The following is a 27,582-nucleotide window of genomic DNA, read 5'->3' as shown; positions in this document are numbered from 1 at the left end:
TTCTCTTTTAATCTGTCGTTTAGTAGAAATATAAGGGTTGAAGTTGACGATTTTTTTTTTACTGAGTAGTTAGGTTGAAAAAGCGATGCGCTAAACGTTAACCTTTCGTAAGTATTTACGTTTGAGAGATTCGACAAATTTTCTCGAAAGCGGGCTTTACGTTGCATTCCTTTTCCACAATCGAATAAAATCTCTCTCGCATCGGAAACTACACGTACGATACACTCCAACATAGGGAATAGCAATAAAATCGAAGTAAAAGGATATATTCTAAGGTATTTGGTACCTAGCATTAGGTATGAGATCAATATTTTAATGAAAGAAAGAGCGTTACTTTGCGTGCATGTTGTTTCTATTTTGAGAAACATAGCTAGATGAATTTGGAGAGAAACATGCTACAGGATGGAATGGACTGACGTGTTGGTGGTAGGAAATAGGATTAAACTTGCACGAACCTGCTGCTATAACCTGATACAGGCAAGGTTGCTTGGATTGGCCAACGACGTTGCTTGCCCAGCATCCAAGCGTCCCATAGTCCATATCCGTTGACGGAGTATAATTCAGTCTGCTTATCGTACCTTCGCTAGTATATTTCGTGGACGGAATGTCGTTCAGATCCCCGCTACTGTTGAATGTCCAGTGAAAGGTTACTGTCGTTGGATTTGCTTCAACTTCGCAGACCAAGCTTATGGTTTCGTGCTTCAAGGCACCATGGACATCTTCCGGAACATTAAAAGGTGGTGGTGTAGCGTTTTGATATCTCCAGCCTCCAAAGTTTAACACGTGTTTACAAATCGGTGAAACTAAAGTGGAACAAAATTTTGTATTTGTTATTTTTTCATTCCTATATTTTTCTTTCTTTAAAATTTGTTACGTATACGCGTTAAAATTCTTGGACGTTTAAGCATCGCTGAGTTCAATTTTTTTAACGCGATAACAAAGTTTTCATAACGTTCAACGTTTCTTTTTCTCTATTTGTCAAAAATATTCGACGATAAAAAGGAGTCAAAGACCGGGAAGTTGTAAAAATAATGAGTACGGTAAGCATACTCACACATAACCTCTAGATTGACGATGTTAGAGCTCTCATGACCTTCGACATTGGTAGCCATGCAGGTGTATTTCCCAGCGGATTCTCGTGTTATACTCTGAAGTACCAGAGAATGGTCTGAAAGCACTATGCCGGCGGTAACGTCGTAATGGAGCTCTTCCTCCTAAATAAACAACCAAAAAAGTGTTGACAGTGTCAAAGAACTTTGCATTAGATTTTATCGTCGTTTCATCGTTAAAAGTGGAATACAAAAAGAAAAAAGAGAATTAGTAAAATGACGTATACTGAGACTAACAATGTGTTGTGTAATAAAAAGAGAAAGATTGGATACACGTACGCATACATGCATTCCGGAAAATGTGTACTTTACTAAGAGTAATACAGCAGTTCATTTTTTAATGAAAGCTTCACAAGTTTTGTTTGTTAGTCTGATACTTGAACTTTGTTAACATTCAAAGCCAAACGAATTTGATATATTCATTTTTCTCGATTGTAAGTCAGACGTAATTTAAAAGTAATCTTAGAATGTGTGGTACACGAGCAATAGCGTGAAATAGGTTTTGAATCGTCAGATAAAACACTAGGGAAAAGAAGAGAATTCGAGTCGAGCGACACGGCGATTCGATTCTCAGAGGTTGACGCTTCTTGATTGCGAACAGTTAGTTGGAAAAGTTCATTCTCTGGATGAAGTAATTTTCAAAAGTTAGTGTAACCTTCGGCATATCTTTCATCTTTGTAATTTCTTCATTACCGACTGTATGACACATCTTTTCTTCCCTCCGATTTATTTCTCATGCATTTTAATTTACAAGTTATCATAGTTCTTTTGTTATTTTCTTTTTATATTTTTTTTTCTTTTTTAAGGTTTCATTGGCAGGAAAACGAAGTATTTCTTGAAATATTTCGCATATTGCTTAAAACTTAAATAATATCAAATTAAAACTTGTGAAATTTCTTTCCAAATTTTCGATTCGTGTTCAATTATCCGAATAATTTTTCTACTATATCGTACATTATATCATCAATTATTTAACCGATAGCGAAGAAAGAGAAGAGAAAGGGGTAAAAGCTAAGATGAACCTTTCACGCATCATATCAAAGATGTCTAAAAGGTATGCCAATAGTTTTACCGAGTAACCAAGTTAACGTCCAACTTTGTATTCGGTAGAGTTGTCTTCTGATCAACGAAAGTGACTAGCGTACTCGAGGAAGGAATCACGGCTTGTTATACATTGACTTTGTCGGCGTCGTTGTCGTTGTCGTTGTCGTCGTTGTCGTCGTCGTCGTCGTCGTCGTCGTCGTCATCGTCGTTTCGACGGAAATGGCAGGACAAAGGGAATTTACGATGTACTAACTCGAGTAATGTCTCGCCTTTCATTCCTCGTCTCCTACAACATCCTACGTGTCCATTTGACGGCCCTGTGTTGATACACAATTCGAGGTAGTATGAACATTATTTTTTTTTTCTTTATTCAGGAAACGTTTATTATAAATAGGTATCTATAGATAAAAAGTATAAGGAATCTACAGATCAAATGAATTGTAGTAAAGTGATTGCAGAAGAGAACTTTTAAAAACAGAGATTGAGTTTAAATATGGATCGCACTAGTTTCAAGTTTTCAACGTTGATGGATACGATGTAAAAGGAATGTTTTATGGTGATATCTACTAATCTATTTTCCATGATTCTTAGAAGTGTCGCAACATCATCAAATTTTCTCCTTTGCATGTAGATTATTATAAGGTGGATATTTTTATTATTTTCTTATTTTTTTACTTTTATTACTTTGCTGTTATTTTGTTGTTGTAAAATGTTTCTTCTAGTTGGACGTAAGTACGATATTGTTCTGTAATACTTCGGAGTACATTAAAAAAGACAAATTTATAAAATGAAGGGCGTCGTAGGACGCTCTTTCCTCGCAGCAAAGTGGCAAAAGTAAAATAGACGTTACAACTACCTTAATTAAAGTTTAGACATTGTCGAGGAATTAAATTATACAATATAGAGCTTGGTAATAATTTTAGGTCAATAAAGATTAGGTTATTTCACTTTCTATAGATTCTCAAGAGCAAAAAAGAAAATATTACGATTGTAGAAAGTAATAATCATACAAAGGAAATTCTCCTCTCTCTTCTCTATAGAGGAGAAACGAAAATGCTGAGAAAAACGTGTTGGTTAATTCACGTCGAAAATTGAGTTACTCTTTGCGGCTCGTAAATACGAGTGAGGGCGAGAATCTTGGGGTGTCTCGGGGTTCGTTCGAGGAAGTTTCATGTCGAGCAGCAAGGATCTGAATTTTCTACGTGAATATATTCTCTCTCTCTTTCTTTCTCTTTCTCTATTTCTCCCACTCACTCTCTATATCCTTCCTCTTTCGTCGACGAGTTGGCGAAGCTCTAAGTATTATTTGCAAAGTAGGAGTAGAGCGGCGGAGCATAGCAGTCGCTAAATTTGGTTGGCACATACAATAGGAACGACTAAGATCGTGTCGGATCAAATAAGGTGCTTTCGAGAAGGACGATGGAACTAACGCATATAAGGCCGAGTAGTATCGTTTTATCTACTCGAAAGTGCTCACACGCACTTGCTCTACCGACTACGAACTTTCCTCTTGTTTTATAAGTATCTAACGAGCATAGTATATTCGTTTTATTCGGTATCGAGAAGTTTGAGGAAAACTGTAGATTCGCTCTATCAGCGACACTTTCAAATTTACCTTCAATGTATGTTCAACATTGAATTTTATACTTCTAGTTTTTATTATTATCACTTTTATTTAATTATCATTTTCTAAAAAGAGAGAGTTCACACTTCGGATAGAATTGAAACGTAAAATGAAATGTTTTCAGTAAAACTGTTCGTGTTATTATCCTTTAATGCTAAAAAATACAATATTTTATCAATGTTCTTTAATTATAATATTTAAATAGAGTTAAAAGGTAGTAGATTTTGAAATATAAATATAGTTTTAATATATGTAGATATTTGAATGTATGTATGTAGTATGAATGTATGATTTAGTTCATTTTCCTTTTATTTTTCTAGAGCATTCATTAGTTATTTTAATTTAACTTGAATAATAAATAAGACAGAAATGATATGTCTGAAAAGTTATCTAGAGCTGTCTTGTATTGGAGAGTCGTTGGTATTTAATATTAAATATTCGTATTCCCTGTCGGAGCGATAATATACCTTTCGGGTTCATGTCTGGCAACTATGGAAGAGCTCGGAATAAAAGCGTGGCACGTGTTCTTTGTATACAGTTGTCTACGATATCGGTTCTTTTCTTCTGACTTTCTCGAGACTAGCATACACATATGCTTATATGCATTATAGTATATGCATATCTATAAGGTATTTATTTACGTCTCATTCCTACGTTTGATTGTGAGTTGTATTTTACGTGAAACTCCGAGTTATAAATGTTGCATTCACCAGTTTATTTGAAATTGTGTTTTAAAGAATCATCTTTTAGTTCAAATAATCGAAATGAATTTATGAGAAATATATAAATGAAATATAATATCGCTGGGAAAATATACCAAGCGATCATGAGAGATATTTTTTTTTTCGTATATCTTATAGCAACGAGTTGACATTATTACTGGGAGATATGTGACTCGTGCTATGTTTTACTGTAGTCTATGAACTTACTGTTATAATATGGTTTGGGAGATGACTCTGTTATTAAATTAAGAGTCAGACATTAGTTAAAACTTCATCGACGCACTCGAAAACAGCATTTTTTTTTTCGTTTCCATATAGTTTCAGAAAAAATATGACTTTAGCGTACAGCATTTGCATTAATGTGACTCTCATGGCGAATAATTAGTTATTTTGTAAATTGAATCTCACGAGCTGAGTTTCCGTAGTTACGTGAAAATTAATTGATTAATGACTCTTGCAAGATGTTTCACCTTCTACTAAGAAAGTACATAAGTAGTTGGAATAAATATTCTTCTATGTACATGTTTATATATTTATACATATAATGTATCAAATGGTATATAACAAATATTATATAATGTTATATATGTTATATGCAAAATTTTTATATGTGTTTTTCATATTTTATTTATTTTTTAGCTTTCTGAGCATGGGAAGAATTACAGCAGGAATTCACATACCTAATCTTTTCACCATGTAGCAAGTTTTTTTATCTTCTCTATGTACGTCGAGGTTAGCATTATTTTTATTTTTAAGTATATCTGGCATATAGAAATACTACAGAAAGAGTGAGAGAGAGAGAAAGAGAGAGAGATAGGAAAAATAAGAAAACAATACACTCGACATACAGGCTATTATAAATGTGTATTTATATTTCCAGGTATTTCTCGAGTCAACGACAAAACGTAAACAGCCGATAACATACGTATAATAGCCGAGCGTTCGACACTCCCGAAATCTCTTCTACTAAGGTTACATAGTAACGTACCTCGTATTCGTCTTCTATCCTTCGACGAGACAACATAAACGAAAATAAGGCGTATTAAATTATTTAATAATTTTATTTCTAACGTTATCGTTTTGATTTTAATAGTTTAAAAAGCTTTTCATTGCATAGAATGGTATAAAAACTGGTTTATTTTTTATGTTACTCTTTTTATTGAGTTTGCTCATACTATTACTGTTTTATTTAGACAACTTTAAAGATTTTTAATTAATATTTTTACTAACATTACATACTTGGTATATAATTTAATGCAAGCAAATAGTTGCATTCTTTGATAAATTCTACAAATATTTAATAACTTTAACTTTTAGTTATGTCAATTCTCATAGATTATTAAATTATTTCTTTCTATTTACCATTGAATATTTTTGATTAAATATTTAATTGTTTTAATGTGTGCCCTGCCTTCATAAATGATTTACAGGAAATATTGTAATATAATAATCTTTAGTATGTTTCAGCTTTGCAGACTTTTTATTTAATTTTATTTTAAACATCGTCATCCTAAGGGTAGGATACCCATCCTGCAGTCATCAACGAAGACTAAAAGTAAGTATATTTTACTATCATACATTTCTATTAAAATTTCAATTGATTTTTATTACAACAATGATATTAATTGTTCTTTTTCTTTTTCTGTTTTAGAAAATCATTGCAATCGAGCGCGTAGGCAATGAGGTTCTCGTGTGTTGCATCGTGTTAAAATAAAATATAAAAATTTCGACAAGTAGATTCAGTGTTGATCGTCGTATGTTAAAGTTTCGTTTGCTCGGTTAAGAAACTCGCAAGTTTTTTTTATTTGGCTTAAACGTGTGCTCATCGTCATCCTAAGGGTAGGAGACCCATCGGGCATTCATCACCGAGGATTGTAAGTAAGTATAATTTTTCTATCAATCATTTCTATAATAATTTCAATGGTTTTTTATTACGGCTATGATTATTAATTGTTCTTTTTCATTTTTCTGTTTCAGAATATTATTGCAATCGCGCGTGTTTGCATTTGACTGCGTGCAATGCAGTTTGTAAAGTAGCTGTAAAGTCAGTGTTTGTTCGAATAATTAAAGTCAAATTTTTGATCGCGAAGTAGAGTCAGTGACCGGGCGGGCGTAAATTAAATTCAAATCATACGCGTATGTTGAGTCAGTGTTGTTCGCCGTATAAGAAAAATTTCGGTTTCGAGATAAGAAACTCATGTATAGTTTCTTATATTCGTTGCCCGCGTTATTAGAGTCACGCGAGTGAGTGAGTGACTGAGTGAATGCAAGGAAAAGTGCATCAAGAAATTCTCCGATAGATCTGATGGACGAGAGATGCAGCTGGACCATTTGCTGCGAAGTAGGAGTGTTTTGGAGCCACCGCAGAACTTCTAATGCCAACTGTTCATATAGCATATATATGACATTTTATTCTAATAAAATGTCACATATATGTTATATGACGTTGGTAACGAGTGAGTCAAAAATTTTAAAATATTTAAAGTCATTATTTATGAAGTAACTTGTAGAGACCTTAGTCGCTTAGATGAATTTTTATTCAAATGTATTTATATGTTTATGTCTTAATCATATTTTTTAGATCGGGATTTTCAGCTTCTAATATACTAATCTCCCGTTTCCACCCCCCCCCCATACTTTCTGCGTTCTCATTTGCCCAGGTGTTACACGTATGGGTGAGAAACAGTTAGAGTGGGTTTAGTTTTAGTTCTTTTCCCTATTGGCGGCTGTTATTGTACTAGTGATTGCACGATGTACTTTACACCTGTGTGTGCGTATTAGGTAGTTTTTATTGTACATCGTTTTGCGATATTTTTTATTCATTTAATACCTCATTAAATATTTAAAGCACTTATATATATCACGTGTGATGTGAAAAATACGCGTTTCTATATTCTTATATTTTTATATTAAATATTTCTAATTTCTTTTGATAATCTCGTTTGCATAGTAGAGTTACTGCATTTATTTGTGGTAACTTTGATATACTTGTATATTACTAGTATGCATATACGTATCGATATATAACGTATCGATAATGAAAGAAACAGTTTTTCAAATAGAAAATTAATAAAAGAAACGTTTAACAATTAATTAATAAATGAACGTTTTAATAAACGACAAAATTGTCGTTATCGTGAATAATTTTAATGCGGGTCACCGAATGTTATATAATATAAGATATTTTCATTTGTATAGCATTTTAAATAAATGGAAAATCAAATGGACAATATTTTTTTTTACTGTAATAATTCGTGGTATTTGTTTTGTACTGAAAAGTATGACAAAGTAAAGTTTGAAGGAACACGTATTTGTATATGCGTTTCCTGATAAGAAAGTTCCACTTTGGTTGCATCAACGATTCTAACGCGTTACTTTTAGGTAAGATGCGCTCGCGCTCTTACGAGATTAAAATGTATTACCAGATGTAGTTCTTAGATCGACGAAAAAGTAAAGAAGAGTGAATCGATACTACTATCTATTTTTTCTCTCTACCTCTTCTCTCATTTTAAAAGTTTTATTTCACGATAAAGAATAGAATAGCGAAGTGACTGTGGTAGAACAAAAACAAGAACAAGAAAGAAAAAGAGAAAGAGAAAGGTAAAAGGTGGTCAGAATTTCTCTAGGATTTCTCTATTGCTCCTTGCAGTTGCTAAAGTATTCGAAAAAAGTTCGGTAGCTAGCACTTGAAAAGCTCCACTGTTATCTTTGGTCACTCGAGGATCGTTGTGTTAAGCCTCTTAAGGAGGATTATGCCTTCCATCATTTCCTAGTCCGAATCAGTACGCTTCCTAGGAGGATTGGTGAAATCCTACGTAGCATCCGCCTAGTCCTTTCCTATTCTCATCTTCTCTCTTTCTCTTTCTCTTTCTCTTTCTCTTTCTCTTCCTCTTCCTCTCTGAGCTTTCCGACAACGCGAACTAGGTCCTCTTATGTTCTCTCCACGGACCTTACGCTGACACCTCGACTTCAGAACGATCTCACATCGCGTTAACAGCCTCGAAACAAAACGAAACTAAATAGCAAAACTGTGTCAGGTTAGTTGGTTACTTTGATCCTTCGAGAAAGGTACAATTCCAAACGACATTTATCATTTTATTTTTAAACATGTTCTTGTCATCATTCTATTTTTTGGTTTAAGTTCGTATCATGCCATAAGCATCGTTGTTAAAGTAATCTTTATAATATAAAATGTTTATATAATGTTTATAAAAAATAATTGCATTAAATCGTAAATAAATTATAGTATGACGTAAAAGAAGCAATAGGTAACTTAAATTTTTGAATATGTAAATAGTTTTTATGAAGGATAAAATGAAGGAGTCTTATATGATGTAGAAGCATCGTGTTAAAATCGATTGACTCTTACCTCATGAAACCAAGTTAGTTTATAGGCTCTAGGATTGGATCTGACAGTGCACTCGAAGTAAACGTCGTCACCCTCTTTAATGTGTTTCGGATCCAGGGATGAACCCATTTTGAGTGTCACGATAGGCGCATCTGAAAATTGAAGAGGTCAATAAATGGATTAGATACGAATCAGTTTTGTTTAAATTGAAGTAGAATGGAGTCGAATAAAAACTCGAATGATAACTCGAATATACAGTTTTAATAGAATCTGGCTAAACCATATGATTACACTTCTGAAATGGGTATATGCGATATATTTCATTTGTACGAGCAATATTATTTTCATGCTTGCAAAATCCTTTTAAGTTTCGTTTATATGCGTATTTCAATGGAATGCTGATATCAATATTAGCTGATTCAATCTCAGCATTTTATCGTAGTGATTGAATTAACGTTTTAATGCACGATGGACGCTGCAGCATATCGGTTAACGTTTTATTTTAAACGAAAAAATTCCAGTAATTTCTTGGAACTCTTTGTCATCAATTTTTTCGACAGTATCGAAAAAAAAGATCTATCGAGAATTAAACAATCAACGTCTAACATAACAGAGTTTTTAACGAACTTCTCCTGTAAAGATAGAATTATTTTTTTAAACAATTGATCTTTTTTGAGATCAATAGCCATAGTTCGAAAAAGTAAATTTATGTCATTTACATTATGTGTATATCGTATGTGTGGAGTTTCGACAACTTTTGATTGGTAATGAATTTCCAAAAAAGCTAAACATCTACCAATCAAAGAAAGGACTTGTTGATACCTTGTATTTAATATATTATTTTTTTGTGAGCGTGTGGAATCAGTAGAAAGCACCAGTAAGCTTTCCTAATTGCGAAAAATCAGTTTCATTTGTTTCAAACAAATGTAAGAAAATTAGTTGCAGGTAAATGCTACAATTATTCGTATTTAACGATTAGCAAATTTTTCGTTCAAATTTACTAGTATAATGTTGAAATACTTAGATTAGTAATAATTATTCATTGTTATTATGGGTACTTAATTAAACATATTCGTTTATAAAACTCTACAAATTATTCAACTTGGATCAATTACCCAATATTAATTTAGTTGGTAATCCAGTCCGGCGACCATTGAAAAGAGTATCGCGAATTGGCAGCTTTCGAGGTGGTGTACCATGATGGTCGGAACTTGGGAACAACAGAGAGAATGCGCACAATTAATTGTTATTTAATTATGTCGTATTTGTATAAACGTAAATATAGAAGAAAATTCGAATTGTGGGTATTACCGATTTCTCGTTTCAAATTTTAGTGTAATATTCTAAAAGTTATTTGGGGGAGAAATTGGGGTTGTTATCCCAGAGAAAGCTACCGTGATAATTAATGTAAAACAATAATGAAACAAGAATTTTGTTTTCAACAAAAATTTAATGAAATTTTTGTAACAATTCCATAATTGTAACACATTTACTTAACATTTACTTAACGTCTTGTACATTTTGTAAATCGTAAAGTTTATGACTAGGATAAAATATTCCTATCGCGAAATTTCGATTTCCAATAAATTGGATTATATTCGTCATCGTACAATAAGAAAATCGATTTTGTTGAAATATTTAATTAACGATACGTAGGAACGTTTTAACTTTTCTAATCATTTTTAAAGATGTCAGAATTATAGATAGATGGAGAAATAAAAATTAATTTAAACATAATATAAAGGAAGAGTTAGATGGATCGTAACATTTTCAAAATTATTTCTATCGCTTTCGCGCAATGTTGTTTATGAATCGAAAGGGTGAAAACCACGGTACAATAATATGCGTATATTATCGGGGGCGGCGTTTAATGATATTTGTATTTTAGCTTGCACTCGTATTTAAAAGTACTGAAGTCAAAGGCAAATTTGCGATTGAAACGCGACTAGCGTAATAATATCATGCATGAATTACCACGAAATATTTATTCTGTTACTCCTTCATATGAGTTACGTGGCAAATGCTTCCATTGATATAATTAAACTTCGTCGATTAATTTTTTTTTTTCTGAAGAACCAATATATCGTTTTTGTATCTGCTGTAAGATAATTTAATCGTGGTTATCGATCATTCATGATGATTGGTGTAAGGCTTATCAAATTTTGTTTCTTTTTGTTGTTATTTGTTTTTTTTTTAAGATCGAGATAAGTCTAATAGTATAATAATACAAAATTTCAAATAGAAAAAAATTCCGTTATGTGTAGATTTTTTAAAAATAGTAAAACTGTAATTTAAAAATGGAAGTTCTTTTTTCAATTGCTTTGTTTATTAATTTTGATCTTGATATGAATATTTTATTTCGTTTTTGCACGTTTGAATGTATTCCAAGTGCGTCAAATTTTATTTCTCGTTCGTTGTCGAGTAACAACCTCGAAATAATAATTATTAAACGCGATAATAGAATTCTAAAAAAATCTTCGACTATTTTGAAGTATTGCAAAATGTACCATATTATTTAACTTTTCATGAAAGTTCACTTTTTATAAACTAGCTGAATACGTAAGGATGATAGGTAACTTTGTTTCGCATGGCTCAACGTATCGAATGAAAATTTATTCTGAAAATGCTGAGAGAATATTATTCTCTGTATGATCAAAGAAAATAGAAAAATGGACAAAATTTTTGCTCACATATTATCGAAATATTTTACTTAAAAGTTTTTTAGAAATTGATATGTATGAAAAAAAATTTTTAACTCTTAGCTAATCGTTTAAACTTATAAATTAATAGTAATTTGAAACCACTTCTGATTTCTCTGTTACTATTAATTTTAGTAATTTGCTTTTTGAAGTGAAAACTTCTTTAGAATGGTAACAATATTATAATAAGAAAATCCTACCATTATCTTACTCTTGATACTCTGCATTTGTCTTATTCTCTCGAAACTTAGTTTTTTGAAGGTTTCACTTCTAATTTGTGTGATATGCACACATGTTTTGTTTCTTTTATTTTTCTTCATATAACTACGTCTTGCATGTTTCCTTTATCTTAATTAACAGTAAAATATTTAATTAGAAAAACGCATAGTTTAAACATAAGTTTTTAAATACTTTACAAATGAGATAAAAATTTGTGGTTATCTGCGAATTATAAAAAGTTAGTTATTATAAAAAGATTTTTAACATAAGATTTATTTAACTGTTTTTTTAAATTTAGAAGCAATTTATTAAAAATATAAGATTTTCCTCGATACCATACCAATATTGATTTGGACATTAATTAAATTAAAGGCATTTTTAATATTTGAAAGGGAATAAGTATTTTCCATTTGGCTCTAAATTTTTAAGGTAATTATGCAACCGTTGAATCGTATATTAATTATTTGAACGAAAATTCTGTCTCATAAAGCGACAAATATTTATGAACAATGTTGATTTTCGAAGTTATTCTGTTTCAATAAATCATAATAGAAATATACGAGAGAGGAAAAAAGTCTGTGCAGCAATTGATTTGATGGATAAATATTTCAGAAAATTTTATTTTTGATGCTTAAATGGTTTTTAGCAAAATTCATATTATATAATTTCATTTATATATTTTAAGACTCCGTGTGAATGAATGAACATATATGTGACAAATGAATCTGTAGATGAAATGATATGTGCCATTGTTCGAAATTGAAAGACAGATAGTAAAAAGAAGTTGTCGAAAAATAAAAAGTCATAAAATATCTTAGAATGATAGATTAGAACAAAGCATCAGAGTGTGAAGAGATAAAGAATTAAATTGGAAAAGTATTGTAATAGTATATCACACATCCTGCTGTTTTCAAAATGAAAATAAACTAAATTATTTTTAATCTTTAAGAAAAAAAGGTGCTGTGTACTTTTTATCTGATATAAAAATAAAAATATTGAAAATATTACATATAAATATTCGACATTCGCAAGAAAATTATAAAGATTATGCATGTTTTCCAACCAAAACATGGCGGAAGGAAGAAACATGCTTTATACATGATACATGCAATAGAAAGTCTTGGCTATATGTTGGAAAATATTTTCCAAGTTTCACGATGGCTTATCCGGTTTTGTCGATGATATGTATAAATGCATGTAAGAGTTATATAAATATGGTATTATTTATTAGCATAGACTATCCACTCAACAATATCTTATCGACTCATTCTCCTAGTTAGTTTAATTTATAAAAAGATAGTATTAGAAAATTATTTTGAAGAAATAATAAGAATAAATAAGTTAGATTTTTTCATGGAAACTTTGATGATATGTATATATTCTCAGTGAAATGAATAGCACATATATAGAATAACAATATCGATAAAGTAGTGAAAGTAAGAGAGAGAAAGATAGAGAGAGAACACAGATAGGAACGTAAACCGAAGTATGTGGCGACGAACGATATGCGGCATGCACGCGGCTACGTTGAAATGCAAGAGATGCGAGATTGGTCACGCATAGGTGTACGTTTGTGCGAACATATGTATATATATAAGAATGTATATACATAAATAGATATGTATGTGTGTATGTATATACGCATTTATGCATGCATGTAACCACTCATATATTGGCGGACAATCGCGAGAACTACGAGTTCGTATTATTGCGGTTAGTAATGAGTAATACATATGTACTCAATACACACGTGTACTACCTATTTTCATGTACCTACGTTTGTACATATGTACAGAATGTTAAGGTAGTCAACGTCAACGCCGTATTATCAGCATTATCGAAACATCAGATTTTAGAAAAAGCGCATGTTACTTTTTTTTTTCACAGTCTGTTTCTTCTTTTATTTATGAGTCAAAGCATTTGAATAGATACCGCTTTATTCATACCATTTTCCTCCTTTTTTCGACGCGATTTAGGGGAGAAATAGTTTACGAACCATAAAATATCGACTTTATCGCAGATTTAATTTTTTTCTTCCCTCTTTTTATTCTCTATCATCCTCTGATCCGACCTCAGAAGCGAAAGAAAAAGGAAGCTAAGAAATATCGTCGTAACGACTTTTCCTCTCAACTTCATTAACGTGGTTCGTTTGGCAACGACTTTCCCCCTTTTTATTTTTTTGATTTTTTTTTTTTGATTTTCTAGCAACCCTAATTCTGCTACTAGCTACCCTTTGTGCCACGATTGTTCTTCATAATGAAGAAACGAAGTACCCCGAACTAAAGGAGCTTGAAACTATATTCTCTTCCGGTTGAGCGACCCAGTTTCAATGAAACCATTCTCAACCCTCCCATTCTGCCGTCTTCTTTTTAACCTGGGAAAATATATATTCAGACTATAAAGACACGCCCGGTAGCGAACGCGAACGTGAACGCGAACGTATACGCGTCCGTACCCGCGCACATCTTTTTGTGCGGTTCAATATATGATATGCTTTTCCTGTCTACCGTTGAAAATTACGATCCGATAAGAGGAGATACGATCTCTTAAGCGCAGCACAAAGATCGTTCTTAATCGGTGCCGTAACCCGAAGAGAGCTCTCGAGGTTTCACCACTTTAGTTTGTCTCTTGTGAAACATTTATAAAGCGCATTTCGGCGACAATCAAGTAACCATTTATCGTTCCTGTAACGAGCTTGCGCATTCCAACGAAATATTAACGAGCTTTTCTCTCAAAAAAGTTAATCTACCTCACACGGAGCTTTGACTTTCTACCTTCGAAAATTTCTATCGTGATATATTATTTTTTTGTGTGAATATATTGCTTTCCTTCTTTTTTACTAAAATATATGGTAGTACGCTATTGTTTAATATCGCGATATAGCTCTATTTATATATATAATTCTACGTATAAACGTATTTCTTTTTATTTTCGTTTATCGAATATTTGAATGAAAAAAATAAAAAGAAAAAAATATACTCGAAGACGTGGAGTACGATGAGGAAAAGAAATAAAAGTGTCGATGGAAAAGAGTGGCAAGACGCGTTCCAATTTTCTTTGCACACCTCTTTTAAGTTCTCCTCTTTCACTTCTTACTATTTCCCAAATCCCCTCCCCGTCTCCAACTCTCCGCTCTTCTCACCCTTTCTTTTATCTATCTCTCTCTTTTTTTCCCTCTCCATTTTCTTTTTGTTCGACTTCGTTTTCTCTACGTTTCCTTGGCTTTCCTCCTGCTTTCTTTCTTACCCGATTTGGCAAGAGGTTATCGATAACTGAAGGAAAGAGGTATCGAGTCAATTTATCCGAGACCGATTTTTGGTCACAGAAAGCAAGTGGACCACTACCAACGTATACGTTTAACCAAACAAAGAGTGTTCGCTAAATTCTTTATCTAAACATTGACGTTTTTGGCTTTTCCTTTTTTCCTTCTTTGTTTTATATTTTTTTTGTATCCCTTTCGAATCGCGAGAAATGTTCTTTGACTTTCTGATATTTTGATTCTTCAAATGAAATGAATTTCTTTTTGTATTGAGATGAATTTTGTTTTGTAGTAATTATAAAACTTTATGAAAATTTACTTTCTGATTTTTTTTCTATTTTATATTATATTTTATCGGAGCTTTAACCAACGATCTTTTGTTATCATATTCATTCAACGTGAGGTAAATGTAGTTTTGGTTCAAAATTATTGATCCGCGTAAAGAAAATACAAAAACAGAGATGTTTTTAAATTTTGAAAGACGATACGTCATACGCTTTTCGTTTTTTTTTCCGTTCGTCCCATCATTTGTGTTAACAGAGGCATTAACTTAAATTCCGTAAACAAGCTCAAAAATATCGTTCGAGGATATAGACGGAAATTGATGAAAATAACCAATTTTAATTAATTGTTCTTTTGAAATTTTGCATATCATTCCCAATGAAAAAAGGATGTTAAAGAGAATTGTTTTTTCATGATTCATTCATGACGAGCATACAAAGCATAAAATTCACTGTTCAAGATTTGTAGTTTTGACTAGTATAGTCCAGTGTATTTTAGATAACAATATATAAATAGACAAAAATTAAAGTTAAAATAAGAAAGTTAACGTCCAATTTGACTTAATTCCTACTAATGAACATTATTTTCTGGGAATAGAATAGAATGATGAGAAAAGCTCATTAGGTTCGATTATTAAGAGGATGTTACATTGATGAAAACGTTCATGAAAGGGAAGTTTGACATTTAGATGTGGTGGTTACTTTGTGGATAACAAGTAGAAGAGATTGCTTCATTGTTAAGGTGATTACCATTCATAACGAATTAAACTCGTCAACTTTGTTGTTAAGTGGAAAATTTGGATAAAGAAAAGAAAATGATTGAACTAGTAAGGATGAGTTTGTGAGAGGTTTGTAAAACTGGTAAGATAGTTAGGACTTCAACTAGAGGGGTGGATGAGTTAGAAAGAATGAGGGGATACTATGGACTAGATTTTGGATTATCGTATATGTGAGAGTGGGTACTTTGCGATATGAATTCTGCAACGTGTGCTGATAAATCGGCGAGATATTGTGAATTGCATTCCAGCACTATCTAGTTGTCTTATTGTGCGATTCTCCGATATCACCGTCCACAGTACGCTTCGTGAAATTTTTAAAATGTTGGATAAAACGTGTAACTTACGAGTTTGGGAGAAGGAGAGAGAGAGAGAGAGAGTGAGAGAGAAATAAAATATAAAATGTAAAGAAAAAGAGAAAGAGAGATACAACATTTATTACATTATCAACTTTTCCAATAGAATTTTTTGAATTTTTGAATTCACAAAATGAAGAAAAGAATGCACTGTTTTTAGCAGAACGAATGCTTGAAATACATAATAAAATTATTTTTTATGAATTATTAACACGATTAAAATAAAATGATGTTACACTTTTTTTTCCTTTTTTTCTTTTTTAACAAGATGTTCTACAATTCACGGTTTATTATACAACAATCGTGTTTTTCGTCATGACGACAATGTAGTAATTTTAAAAGCGTATTCCCAATTTTCTAGTTTAATGGATCGATCGATGAAATGGAAAAAGAGAAGGAGGTACTCGCAAGATTGGAATGTTGAACAGATTCTGTTCTAATCAGGATAAAATTGAATTCGTGCTTCGATAATGAGACGAAGGAATGTTAATGTTCGCGTGTAATTTAATTAAAACTTTATTACGATTTTGAACGATTCGTCTCAAGTGAAGAACAGGAACGCGTTCTTTCAGAAAGGGACATTTTGTAAGTGTGGGTGTATGTGTATGTCTAAGTGCAGGTGTGTACAAGTCATGCTGTAACTGACCGAAGTGAAAATTAAAAGCATAGGATCATTTTGTCGGGTTAATCGTTTAGCTTAACAATTCAAAGAAAGTGGGAATTTCCTCCATTATATTTATCAGGTATCGAATTATAGGACAGTTGGGTAAGGATAGGTGATAAAAGCGCGCTCTTTGAATTACTAAGAGCCATTTAGCAGTAGAAGTAATGCAGCTCGATAATGGCTTTTCTACGTACGAAGACAATGCCGTTTGGATTTATCGTTTTTACATGCCACTGACGCTTTCTCTTTCTCTCTTTCTCTATTTCTACGTCTTTCTATCTTTCTCTTCTCGGAATTATCGCGATGCACGGTTGCTTACTTCAAACTTTATAGCTTCCTAGCAATAAATATTTAAAGCACCATTCACAAGGACAAACTTACTAGCACCTATATAAGGGAGGGATTCAGTGAAGTTGCCTCGATCTTAGCGTTCGCTGCTCGCGTTGCGACTTTTTAAAATATGGAACAGGAAAAATTTCCTTTTTTCTTACATAAACGAAATATCATTTCAAGCAGGTTTTTAAATCTTTTTTTTCCCATAAAGTGAAGTAATTCAGTATATACACGATGAAGGGAAAAAGTTGAAGAGTTTGAAAAATAATAAAAATGTATACGTATATATGTAAATACGCTATATCATTATATTATTTAATAAAATACTTTAATAATATTTCAATAAAAAAAAAAAACATAGGGATGAAAGTATAAACATATAGGAAAGAATATATAGGAAGATTATAGCAATACTCGTAAACCGGTAATGTCGTATAATTTCTGTCCGATAGTAGGAATCATGTGTAGTGTAGTATACTTCGGATAGTCATAAAGATTAATCGTTTATGTAAATAAAGATCATGATAAAGGTAGTAAATTTGATGGCGCGATAATGAACGCATCTAGAGTATGGTAATAACAGATAGGGTTGAGAATCACGCTTTCGATAGTGTTAGTGGTAAGACCTGATGATAATTGGCTATAACGAGTTAGAAGTTGCGGAAGATAAACCATAGACTATATAGCATAAGAAATTGGATGTCTTTGCGTTTGCGAAAGTGATAAAACGTTGCCAGGATTCTGGATTATATCTATGTAATCATTTTACTTGCCGTTAGTAAAGAAAACGAGTTTTTTGCAATTAATGCTACTCATTTTCTTTACGTTACTATTCTGCGAATAAGGATGAAAATGAACGAGTAAAGTATATGGTAGGTGTTTAGGTATATAACATAGTTTTTATACATCAAAGAACGTATTCTTTGATCTATTTCGTCGTCTTCGACAATGTTAGCAAACTAGATGAATTCAACGAAGTAAGCTCTCTGTGGGTTCTTTGGCCGTTTGGTTGAAAGCTGATGCGGTTGTACGTTTCGCGACCTCTTGGGGCTTATAAGGCCCAACTTTGATCGTCGTGGTACACCACTTTGGAAGGTGCTTATTTGCGAGGTAACTTTCGATTGTTGCCAAACAGCATTTTACGTTGAATTAGTATTAAGTATGTAATTGAAAATAAATGAAAGAGAGATTTATTTTATTATATGATAACTGCGACTTCTTATGATGATAATTATTAATTATAAATATTAGGTCTTAGCAATTAATTTCGTGCTCATTTAACAAATTTAGTATTTATTTATAAGGTAATCCGTTATTTTTAAAAATAGTTTGCATTATTTTCGTTAACTTTGGTCCATTTTTCAAGCATGAATTTAATATTAATACACATAATTAACTGCTACAATTAATATAAAAAAATATACATTTTATCGGTTAATTTTTTACTCTCGTTATCAAAGGAAACTTTAAATTTGAATTTTAGCCATTCTACAGAAATAAAAATGAACAAATACGTGAATGTTTTTTTTTACGTTAGTAATAAACTATCCATATTGAATATCATCCTTAAGTAGAAAATATTGCGCAAGTGGAATTAACGGAAAAAAAGAAAGAACATATTGGAAAGCTTCGAATTTAGTAGTTAGTCTTTCGCTAGAAGTGTTCGTTGCAAATTCTATGAATCCTTATGAAGATATGTATATGTTTTTCAGATTATTTGTTCGTTATATAGAAAATAAAGTACATATAGAATATATTCAGTTTAAGTATGAAATATAATAATAAGTATTTTAGATATAAATCGTGCTTTCAGATCAAATTCATACGCATTATACGTTTTCATTTTCGATGAATGTGCTTGTCCATTGGAAATCCAATATTCGTGTTAGCAGTCGTTCTGTAATTTTGACGTTTACGAGTCCTCGAATTCTACAAGACAATACGATTTTTATCGATTAAATGAACGAATTTCTACGAACGGTATTCGAAATGCGTACTTCGATTCGTAGCTTTTAACGCGTCCTCGGTGAATCGAGTCAGGTTATCATGGCGTTAAATCGTTAATGGTTTCACATTATACAGAAACTCTATCGTGAATTCGCGAAACTAATCGTACCATCCTTATGGTTTGGGACGTTTGTATAATATATACGAGGATAGAACAGGAATTCTCGTAAAAGCTTAGTAAAGTTACTTCGTTTTCGTGTTACTACGTATTTGATTTTTTTTCCTTTTTTTCCCGTTAACAGCGTCAATCCGAAAGACTTTTCTGGTATTCTCTAATTTTCAAAATGTACTGTGATTTTTATTATTTCATATAAGTGATAGTAGAATCGTTCAAACTATGCTGTTGAATTTGATGATTTAAATCTGAAATATTACTTGATTAACGGGTTGAATTGTTTTGTTTTTATCTTCTTACGTTTACGAACAATTTTGAGAAGGTTAAACAAAAATCTATGTAAATTTGTAAAGTTTTGAAAATTTTCTAATTTAACAATAAATTATTTCCAAGTTCAATAATTTTATTTGCATTATTAAAAATGTCGATTTACGTGGACCGCTTGTTTAATATTAAGCAATAGAAATGATTAACAAGATCGACAAGAACGAATAATTCGATGGATAAAAATAAACTAGGTTTAACATTCGAAAAGGAAAAAAAGAGGCGGACAATATTTAACCGTTTCATTTATCGATCGTTGAGTCCCCGTAAAATTAAGCATAGGCGAGTTTAAGTGAGATAAAAAAGTAAAAGAGAGAAAAGAAAATCCTTTTCACGAATAAACAGAATCATGACGCAAGAGGCGACTACGAGGGCGTTACCAAAGAGTCCGACATTTTATTTCGTTGCTGGAAAAGCAAAACTTATCCTTGTCTTGAGTCTTTTACGATCGTGGTAAATCTATTGTCAACGGTGAATCAGAAAAAGGGGGATAGAAAAGAGTGGACGTTTCAGGGATTTCTTTTTCCGCATTTTATTTTTATTTGAGATGGAGTCGTTGTCGTCGTCGTCGTCCTCGTGTCGTCCTAGTCCTTGTCCTCATCCTCATCCTCATGCTCGTCGAACTAGTAGTCCGTGTGACGTAGTAATCGTAAAGCCGATCGTCGAAAAGGAAATGTTTCTCCGGATTTAGAGATTAGAATTCGTATTCTAGGAACAGACGAATTTGTCGTACTTGATAGGTCCTTTCTACGAGTTCTCGCTTTATGAGGCTTCTTGTACTCGAAAAAGCGTAAAATAAGATCGGCCCTACTTTTAAGAAATTTACAGTTTAACGAGATTTAATCGAATTAGGACAAATCCTTTACGAATTTATTATCCGATTTTATTTATTAACATTCCTAGGTTCAAGAGTCATTTAATTGTATCTGTAAAAGTTAATTGGACAATCTTGCTCGACAATTTTATATCTACGTATCTATTATTATTATTATTATTATTATTATTATTATTATTATTATTATTATTATTATTATTATTATTATTATTATTATTATATCACTATTATAGGCAAAATATTATAGTTTATGTTTAAGGAAAGAATGTGATTTTTCTTTGAAATATTTAAAGAAAAATGTAATAAGTAAATGATGACGTTGATTAAGAGCATGCAAAAGTAGTGGAATAAATGGATCGAAATTAGAAAGTAGGTAAACCGTTTGTAAATATTCATGGGACTTTCTAGGAATTTGCCATGGTTTTCCTCTGTCGAAAGTAGTCTCCTTGCAGTAATTAAGACGATTAACGTGCAAGCTACTAAGAAAACTACGAGAAGAAAGTCGCACAAGTTGATACTTGTGCATATCCTTTCTAAAAGGAAAGCACGGATGGAAGCAAGGCTATCAGCAATTTTACGGCATTGTAATTAAATGAGAAAAATCCACTTTCGTTTCTTAAGAAATTTATCGACGGCATTATCTTTTATCTTCCTGGAAGACATTATCGGATTCGCTGAGCAATAATAAAGTTAAATAATCGAATCTTAAAAAATTTATTCTGATTCTTTATGTTTTTTATTGGCTCAACAAAATCGTCGGAAGATTATTGCTCCAGAATTATGGTGATAGTTTATTTTCCTTTACTAATGAATTTCTTTTCAATACAAGTTTAACCTGTTAAAAGCTTAATTTTTAATATAAGTAATTATCTTACTCTTGATACTCTGCATTTGTCTCATTCTCTCGAAACTTAGTTTTTTGAAGGTTTCACTTCTAACTTGTGTGATCTGAACACATGTGTTTTTTTTATTTAATTTTGTTCATAGCAAACAAAAAATTTATTTATTTTTGGTTGGAAAATTAGGTTAAAATAATATATGTATTAATTTTAGGATTAAAATTAAATTTACACAACTGTGGTACAGACGTTAAAGAGTTAATTAAATGAAACATCACATAGTATCGATTATTAATTTTCAAATATAAAAAATGAAATATTCATGTTAGGATTTGATCAGCAAATGTTTGCCATATAAAAATGATTTCAGAGTAAGAGATCGTGGTAAAAATTACAAGGGTGTGGTGAAGGAGGTGAAGGTGGAGGAAGGATATAGGGGATGATGTAGGTGAAAAGTTTAGCAAATAACTCGTCGTAAAACAATTTGATTAAAACGGTATCGTGTATGGTACGATTTCGATTTTGCCGCAGCACGTTTAAATGTTTCGGATGTAAAGATACAGTGCAAATGTGAGAGGAGTGGCGGAAGCGGCCGTATAAAATCTAAATAGCTGGCCGTAAAACAAGGAACACGTCGTCCTTACCCGGCTGCTAGGTTGGTTGGAGAGAGAGGAGTCTCACTCTTCTGTCTCTTCCGTTCGATAAAATCTGCTCTAGCTTCGTTCCTTTTCCGATCTCTGTTTGAAACGCAATGGACCCATCTTCTAACAGTTTTTTGAGCGCGTTGATATCGTTCGATTCGAGAGAGGATAGTTCCTCGTAAATTCTTAACGAAAACCTCGTGCAAAAATCGTTCGCGAGAACGTCGTTATTCCCTTCTTCCGAAATACGATACGGAAGTTACGACGAATAATTTTTGTCGGTGAAAATCGAACTTTAGAGAATCAGAAATTGCGTGCATTTGCTAGGTAAGGTTTATACTCGAATATTTTATCTGTTCAAGCTTGTTTTGTATTTGGAAAGAGATCAAGTAAAAAAGAATAAAAAAAATGTTAATTATAAAATAAAGTATAAGCACATTATCTCATTTTGTCATATGAATTTACAAGTCGTAAGTATTATAAAAAACTAAAACAACGTTAATGCAACGCTATCTAACTATAACGTTACATAAATATATAATACTTCGTTAAAAGGATGGTTTTTTATTTTTGATTGTCTCTCTTGAAAAACATATAATATTATACCATGAAAAATGATGGTATGTTTTTAAATGAATTCTCATGTAGGTCTTAGTATTCCTTATTTAGACGCATAAGTTATACCGTTGTTTTTCTCAATGATTTTGAATTCTAAATTCAAAGATTTCGAATTCATCAAATACGCGTTGTATGTTATTCGTTATTTTTATCATTATCCGATTATGCTTTTGGTGTTTTCGTTGATTTTGGATTCAGAGAGGAAAGCTGACTCGGTACAAAGTTCTGAGCGTCGACGTATGTAAAATTCGTTAGTCACCGCAGAAACCAAACTCGCCACTCGTGAATAAAATAAGTCGAAAGCTTCTTTGTTACCACATCGAGGAGAGAAATTCTTTTTTTTTTACTTTACTTTTCTTTTTTTCTCTTCTTCTTCTTCTTTCTACTTCTCTTTCAAGGTTTTCCACTCGTTTTCTCCGTACTAACGTTAAAATAGACCGGGATCCTGAATCGCCACAAGGCGTTTTCTCATAGCTACATTTCGGAAAGAGAATGAGAAGGAAAAAAGGAAGAGATAAAATGAGAGAGAAAGAGAAAGAGTAAGGAGAGAAAGACAGAGGAAGAGAAAAGAAATAGTAGAAGCAACGAAGGGCTTTTAAAACCCTTTTTACCGATGAACTCCATAGAGTTTGGATGGGGAACAATGGCACGCTTCTGAGCTTCGTCGATTTACGATCGACGAACGATTTCGATCCATTGTCCCCGATCCATTAATTAAAATGTATTCTGCCGAGAGGACGCGCGTACGGATCATTTGTTTTCGTTTGCCGTCGGATCGAAGAACGATACGAAGTACAAAAGGATGTTTCGACGTTCGATGAGAATCGTTACGTTCGATGTGCCACTATGTTTGCGTCTATCGCAAAATGGTACTTTTCCCTGAAACGAAGTTTTTTAATCAACGATTTTTATATCGCTGTTTGTCCATACGACGAAAAATTTTCTCTCATTTCTCTTTCATGTTTTATTTTTTGTTTTTTTAATCAAACGTATAGAAATTGTTGCATATGTCACAAATATATTATATAAACATGCATTCTCGGTTAATTGATTCTTTATTACTTTTTACTTTTTTTTTTCATCAGTTTTACAAACGCGTTGCGCATTTATAACATTCCGAATGATGCACGTGTACCGTTAACAAAGTGCATAATTTTGTTGGAAAAGTAATCATTAAAGGAATATAGTATAGCGTTCATATGCGAATATAAATTACCATGGAGATCGAGCAATTTGCTATCAAGCAAATGGTACATTCGGTATAATTATTGTAATAAATTATTAACAGAAAATTTGTCGATAATTATTTTTATAATGTTTAATAGCTTTTATTATTTTTAGTATTAACGAAATTTAGTTGTAATGTAAAAAGACTAAAGGGAAGGAGAAAAAGAGAAAGATAGGGAATTTATTTTAATAATTCGATTTATATATTCTGGTTATTCTATTTATCAGTATACATTACGAATATCTCGCAGATAAGTGGAATGTCATTGGAATTTTTATCATCAATCGATTGGTTTGAGCGATTTAAAGGAAATAAAAGAATTGCCGTACCGGTAGAAATCTGGTTGACTAGACGTAAAAATAGAAAGGAGAGAAATTGGAATGAAAGAAAGGTAGTAAAGAACGTTGAAAGAATGTATGTTATCGGTCAGTTTTTTCATTCTCTTCGATCGTTTCAATATATTCTTGGCTTTATTTGCAATCGTTTTATCGTTTCTTTTTTCGGGACTATTTCTTTCCCGATCGTATACTAGCATCGTTGAAAATGATAATTCGAGTTTTTGTCAATAAAAATGCAAAGAAAATGCAAAGAAAATTCAAAGCCAATTCATATTATATTCGAAACAAATTTAAAGAAGAAGATTCTAAGGAATTTGTAAATAATTATTTTAAAAAATACATTCGAAGGTAGATCTATAAAAATTGGTAACGTTCGCGTTAATTTTAATCACGATTAAATATTTTCTAGATTTTACATAGTAGATTACAGTAGATTCTTAATTCTTCTGTTTGTATAAGTTAACAATCAAACAGCAATGTCCCTTTCTCTCTGTCGATGAAATAATAATGCTTCTCTTTATCTTATTTCTTTTATCCTTTCTCTTTCGAGTTCTGTCCTTTTACGTCTCTTGTGAGTTCGAGCGCGAACTTTATTAAATATTAAAGAACGACCCACGAAAGCTACCGCTCTCTGTCTTTGCCGTCTCTCAAGAGTTTAACTTTTCTCTTTTCCACTCCAAATTTCTCTGTCCCCTTTTCTTGGTCTCTCTCTCTCTCTTTCTTTCTCTCTGTCTGTCTTTCTAGTGTCTATAGTTACTTCCATGTTTCTCTTCCTTACCCCCTTTCACATTCAGCACGTTTCTCACAAATCTTCACCACCATCTCTTGTTGAATTTCTTTTTTCTTTCATATTTTTTTCATTCAATAATAAAAAGAAATATACCAGGACTTTATTTCTCATTGCATCGATAGTCATATTATATGAAAAAGTAAATTATTAGTAACTTTGTAAAATGTTTTTTTACTGATAAACCTTTAAGTACTGCTTTTTCTGAATAGAAAACATATAATCGGATTTGGTAGTAGAAAGCTAATGCTAGTCGAGAGCAAAAGGATCGAACAATCACTTTGATGGTATCGTGGTAGGGAAAAAAAGAGAAAAATAAAATCAAAATGAATAAAAAGGAAAAAAAATTGAATAATAAAAAGGGAAGAGAGAGAGAGAGAGAGAGAGAGAGAGAGAGAGAGAGAGAGAAAAGATGAAAAAAGAAAAACACGATTCTGGGTAAACGAAACGAGCAAAAAATATGCGACATAGAGAAGGATCGGGTCGAACAGGCTTTTTTTGGTATAGGTTTCGAACAGCCGGTCATCGATTTCGCGTATGCCGGTAGTCGTACGGTTGTGGGAGGATGTTGAGGGTAGGAGAAAAAAAAAGAAATAAAAGAAAAAGACAAAAAAAAAATAGAAAAACATAGGAAAAAAAGAGCGAGCATAAAAAACAAGCTGGAAGAAGGATTGAAACGTGAGCGTGATAAACGTGATTGATGAGTGGCGGTCCACGATCGTTCTGCATTTCCGTGCAATATTTTCGCGGGTAGAGTAAAAAAATAGAGCGAACAGGGTTGCAATGGGGGTGGGAATGGGAGTTAGAGGCTATGGGAAAGCTTTGAAGCTCGGGGCGAGTAACTAGCTGGCTAGTGGGAGAAATGGCACAGCAAAAGGGTGGTAGGGAGAATGGGCAAAGAAAAATTGTATTAGCGTGTGTGCAGGACGACGAGCAACGGTCGACGAATGACGGTTCCCACTAGATCGTCGGAATCCTGAAATTTGCATTTATGATCCTCCAATTAGCGATTTTCTAGTTTGCCCCGCAAATGCGCGTTTGTCGGACCGTTACGTTCCAATGCATAAATGAGAATGCGTTCATTAAACAAATCATATTTATATTCGCTATTTTTAATTCTATTTTCATCGTCTTGTCTTCTCTTATTTTTATTCGTTCTCGTTTTAATTTATTAGTCTAACATCGTCGTTTAGTCATAGGCGTTATCGTTCTCGTTGTCATAGCCTTTGTCGTTGTCATCGTTGTTGTCGTTGTCGTCGTCGTCGCCTTTGTCGTCCTAGACGATGTCATTGAAACCAACATTTCGCTTTTAGATTCCTTGCCATCATAAATCGCAAAATCTATCAGTAGCTAGGGATCGCTCTTTTCTTGTTCGAGGATAAAGACGTTGTTCGAGAAAGAAAGTCAGACCTGTATTTTGTCGTAAAAGAATCGATCAACGGAGGAGGTCTTTGACCGTTATCTATCCGGAAAAGGAAGAGAAATCAATTTCTTTCATCGCATATCGTTAATGAGCCGAAGTACCATTATGAATTTAAAAAGCAGTATGTGTGTATAATATATGTACATATATTATAAAATAATAATTATAAATATATTTATTTTTAATAGAAGGACCCGTCTTAATAAGTACTACACGGATATGGAAAATGATACTCTCAAACTGTTTCATATTATTTTTTAATGATATGAAAATTTTCAATTTAATGCTATTACCTTGAACATTCCTTTCATCAAAGATGCACATAGCTCTGTTATCGGATACTTTTTCGTCTCTACAACAGTTTCTATTTCATGTAAGTCTATATGCTGTGAAAATACTACGGCAGACTTAATTTGCAATAATAATTTCTCTCTTTCTCTCATTTTCTTTCACTTTTGCAAACAGAACCACTTTTGATATTTCTGAAATAGATAAAGAAATGGTCGAAAAGTTATATTTGCTCGTGTATGCAGCTATACAAAAATGATTTCTGCCGGCAATGAAAAATGGCTTAAAAAAGTAACGTTGAATAAACAAAACTGCACTACTCCTGTGTACATTTTTGTCGAACAATATATGAAATTAAAAAAGGAACCGAATATCAATTTGTCTTCAAATATTAATAAATGTGTAGAATATGTTATTTTTTTTTTTTTTTTTTTTTTTTATAGATATTTGATATTTTATTCAAGCAGGTGAGTAAGTATAGACGGATAGGTAAATCATTAAATTCACGAGAAAAAAGTAACGTAGTGGATATGGGAAAAATTTTTTTTTTAATATTTTTTTATGCAAATTTTAATTTTTTGTATTGTAAAATGTTTCAATTTTTTATGCCAAATTTCTTACGTCGAAAATTTATACGTAGAATTTTGTTTAAAAAAGATATGACAAAATCATTCTTCGCATATAAAGGAGAGCGATCGATAGATA

At 32.2% G+C, this 27,582-nt stretch overlaps 1 protein-coding gene across 2 annotated transcripts in view; it reads right to left on the bottom strand.

Moving 5' to 3' along the window:
• The window catches only part of LOC107063997 (nephrin), a 133,681-nt gene that overhangs the window by 8,883 nt on the left and 97,216 nt on the right, over window positions 1-27,582 (bottom strand). For both annotated transcript variants that reach the window (XM_015316229.2, XM_089172390.1), the window contains exons 9-11: window positions 8,869-8,999; window positions 1,055-1,214; window positions 456-803 (exon numbers count right to left, since the gene is read on the bottom strand). In XM_015316229.2, coding sequence (XP_015171715.1) covers window positions 456-803; window positions 1,055-1,214; window positions 8,869-8,999 — 639 coding nt within the window. The remainder of the gene's footprint in view (window positions 1-455; window positions 804-1,054; window positions 1,215-8,868; window positions 9,000-27,582) is intronic.

The sequence above is a fragment of the Polistes dominula genome, unplaced genomic scaffold (assembly GCF_049000335.1).
Source record: "Polistes dominula isolate Pdom_NZ unplaced genomic scaffold, Pdom_raw_medaka contig_73, whole genome shotgun sequence".
Lineage (NCBI taxonomy): Eukaryota > Metazoa > Arthropoda > Insecta > Hymenoptera > Vespidae > Polistes > Polistes dominula.
Note: the sequence above shows the minus strand (reverse complement) of the source record. Positions and strands in the feature narration are given on the sequence as shown.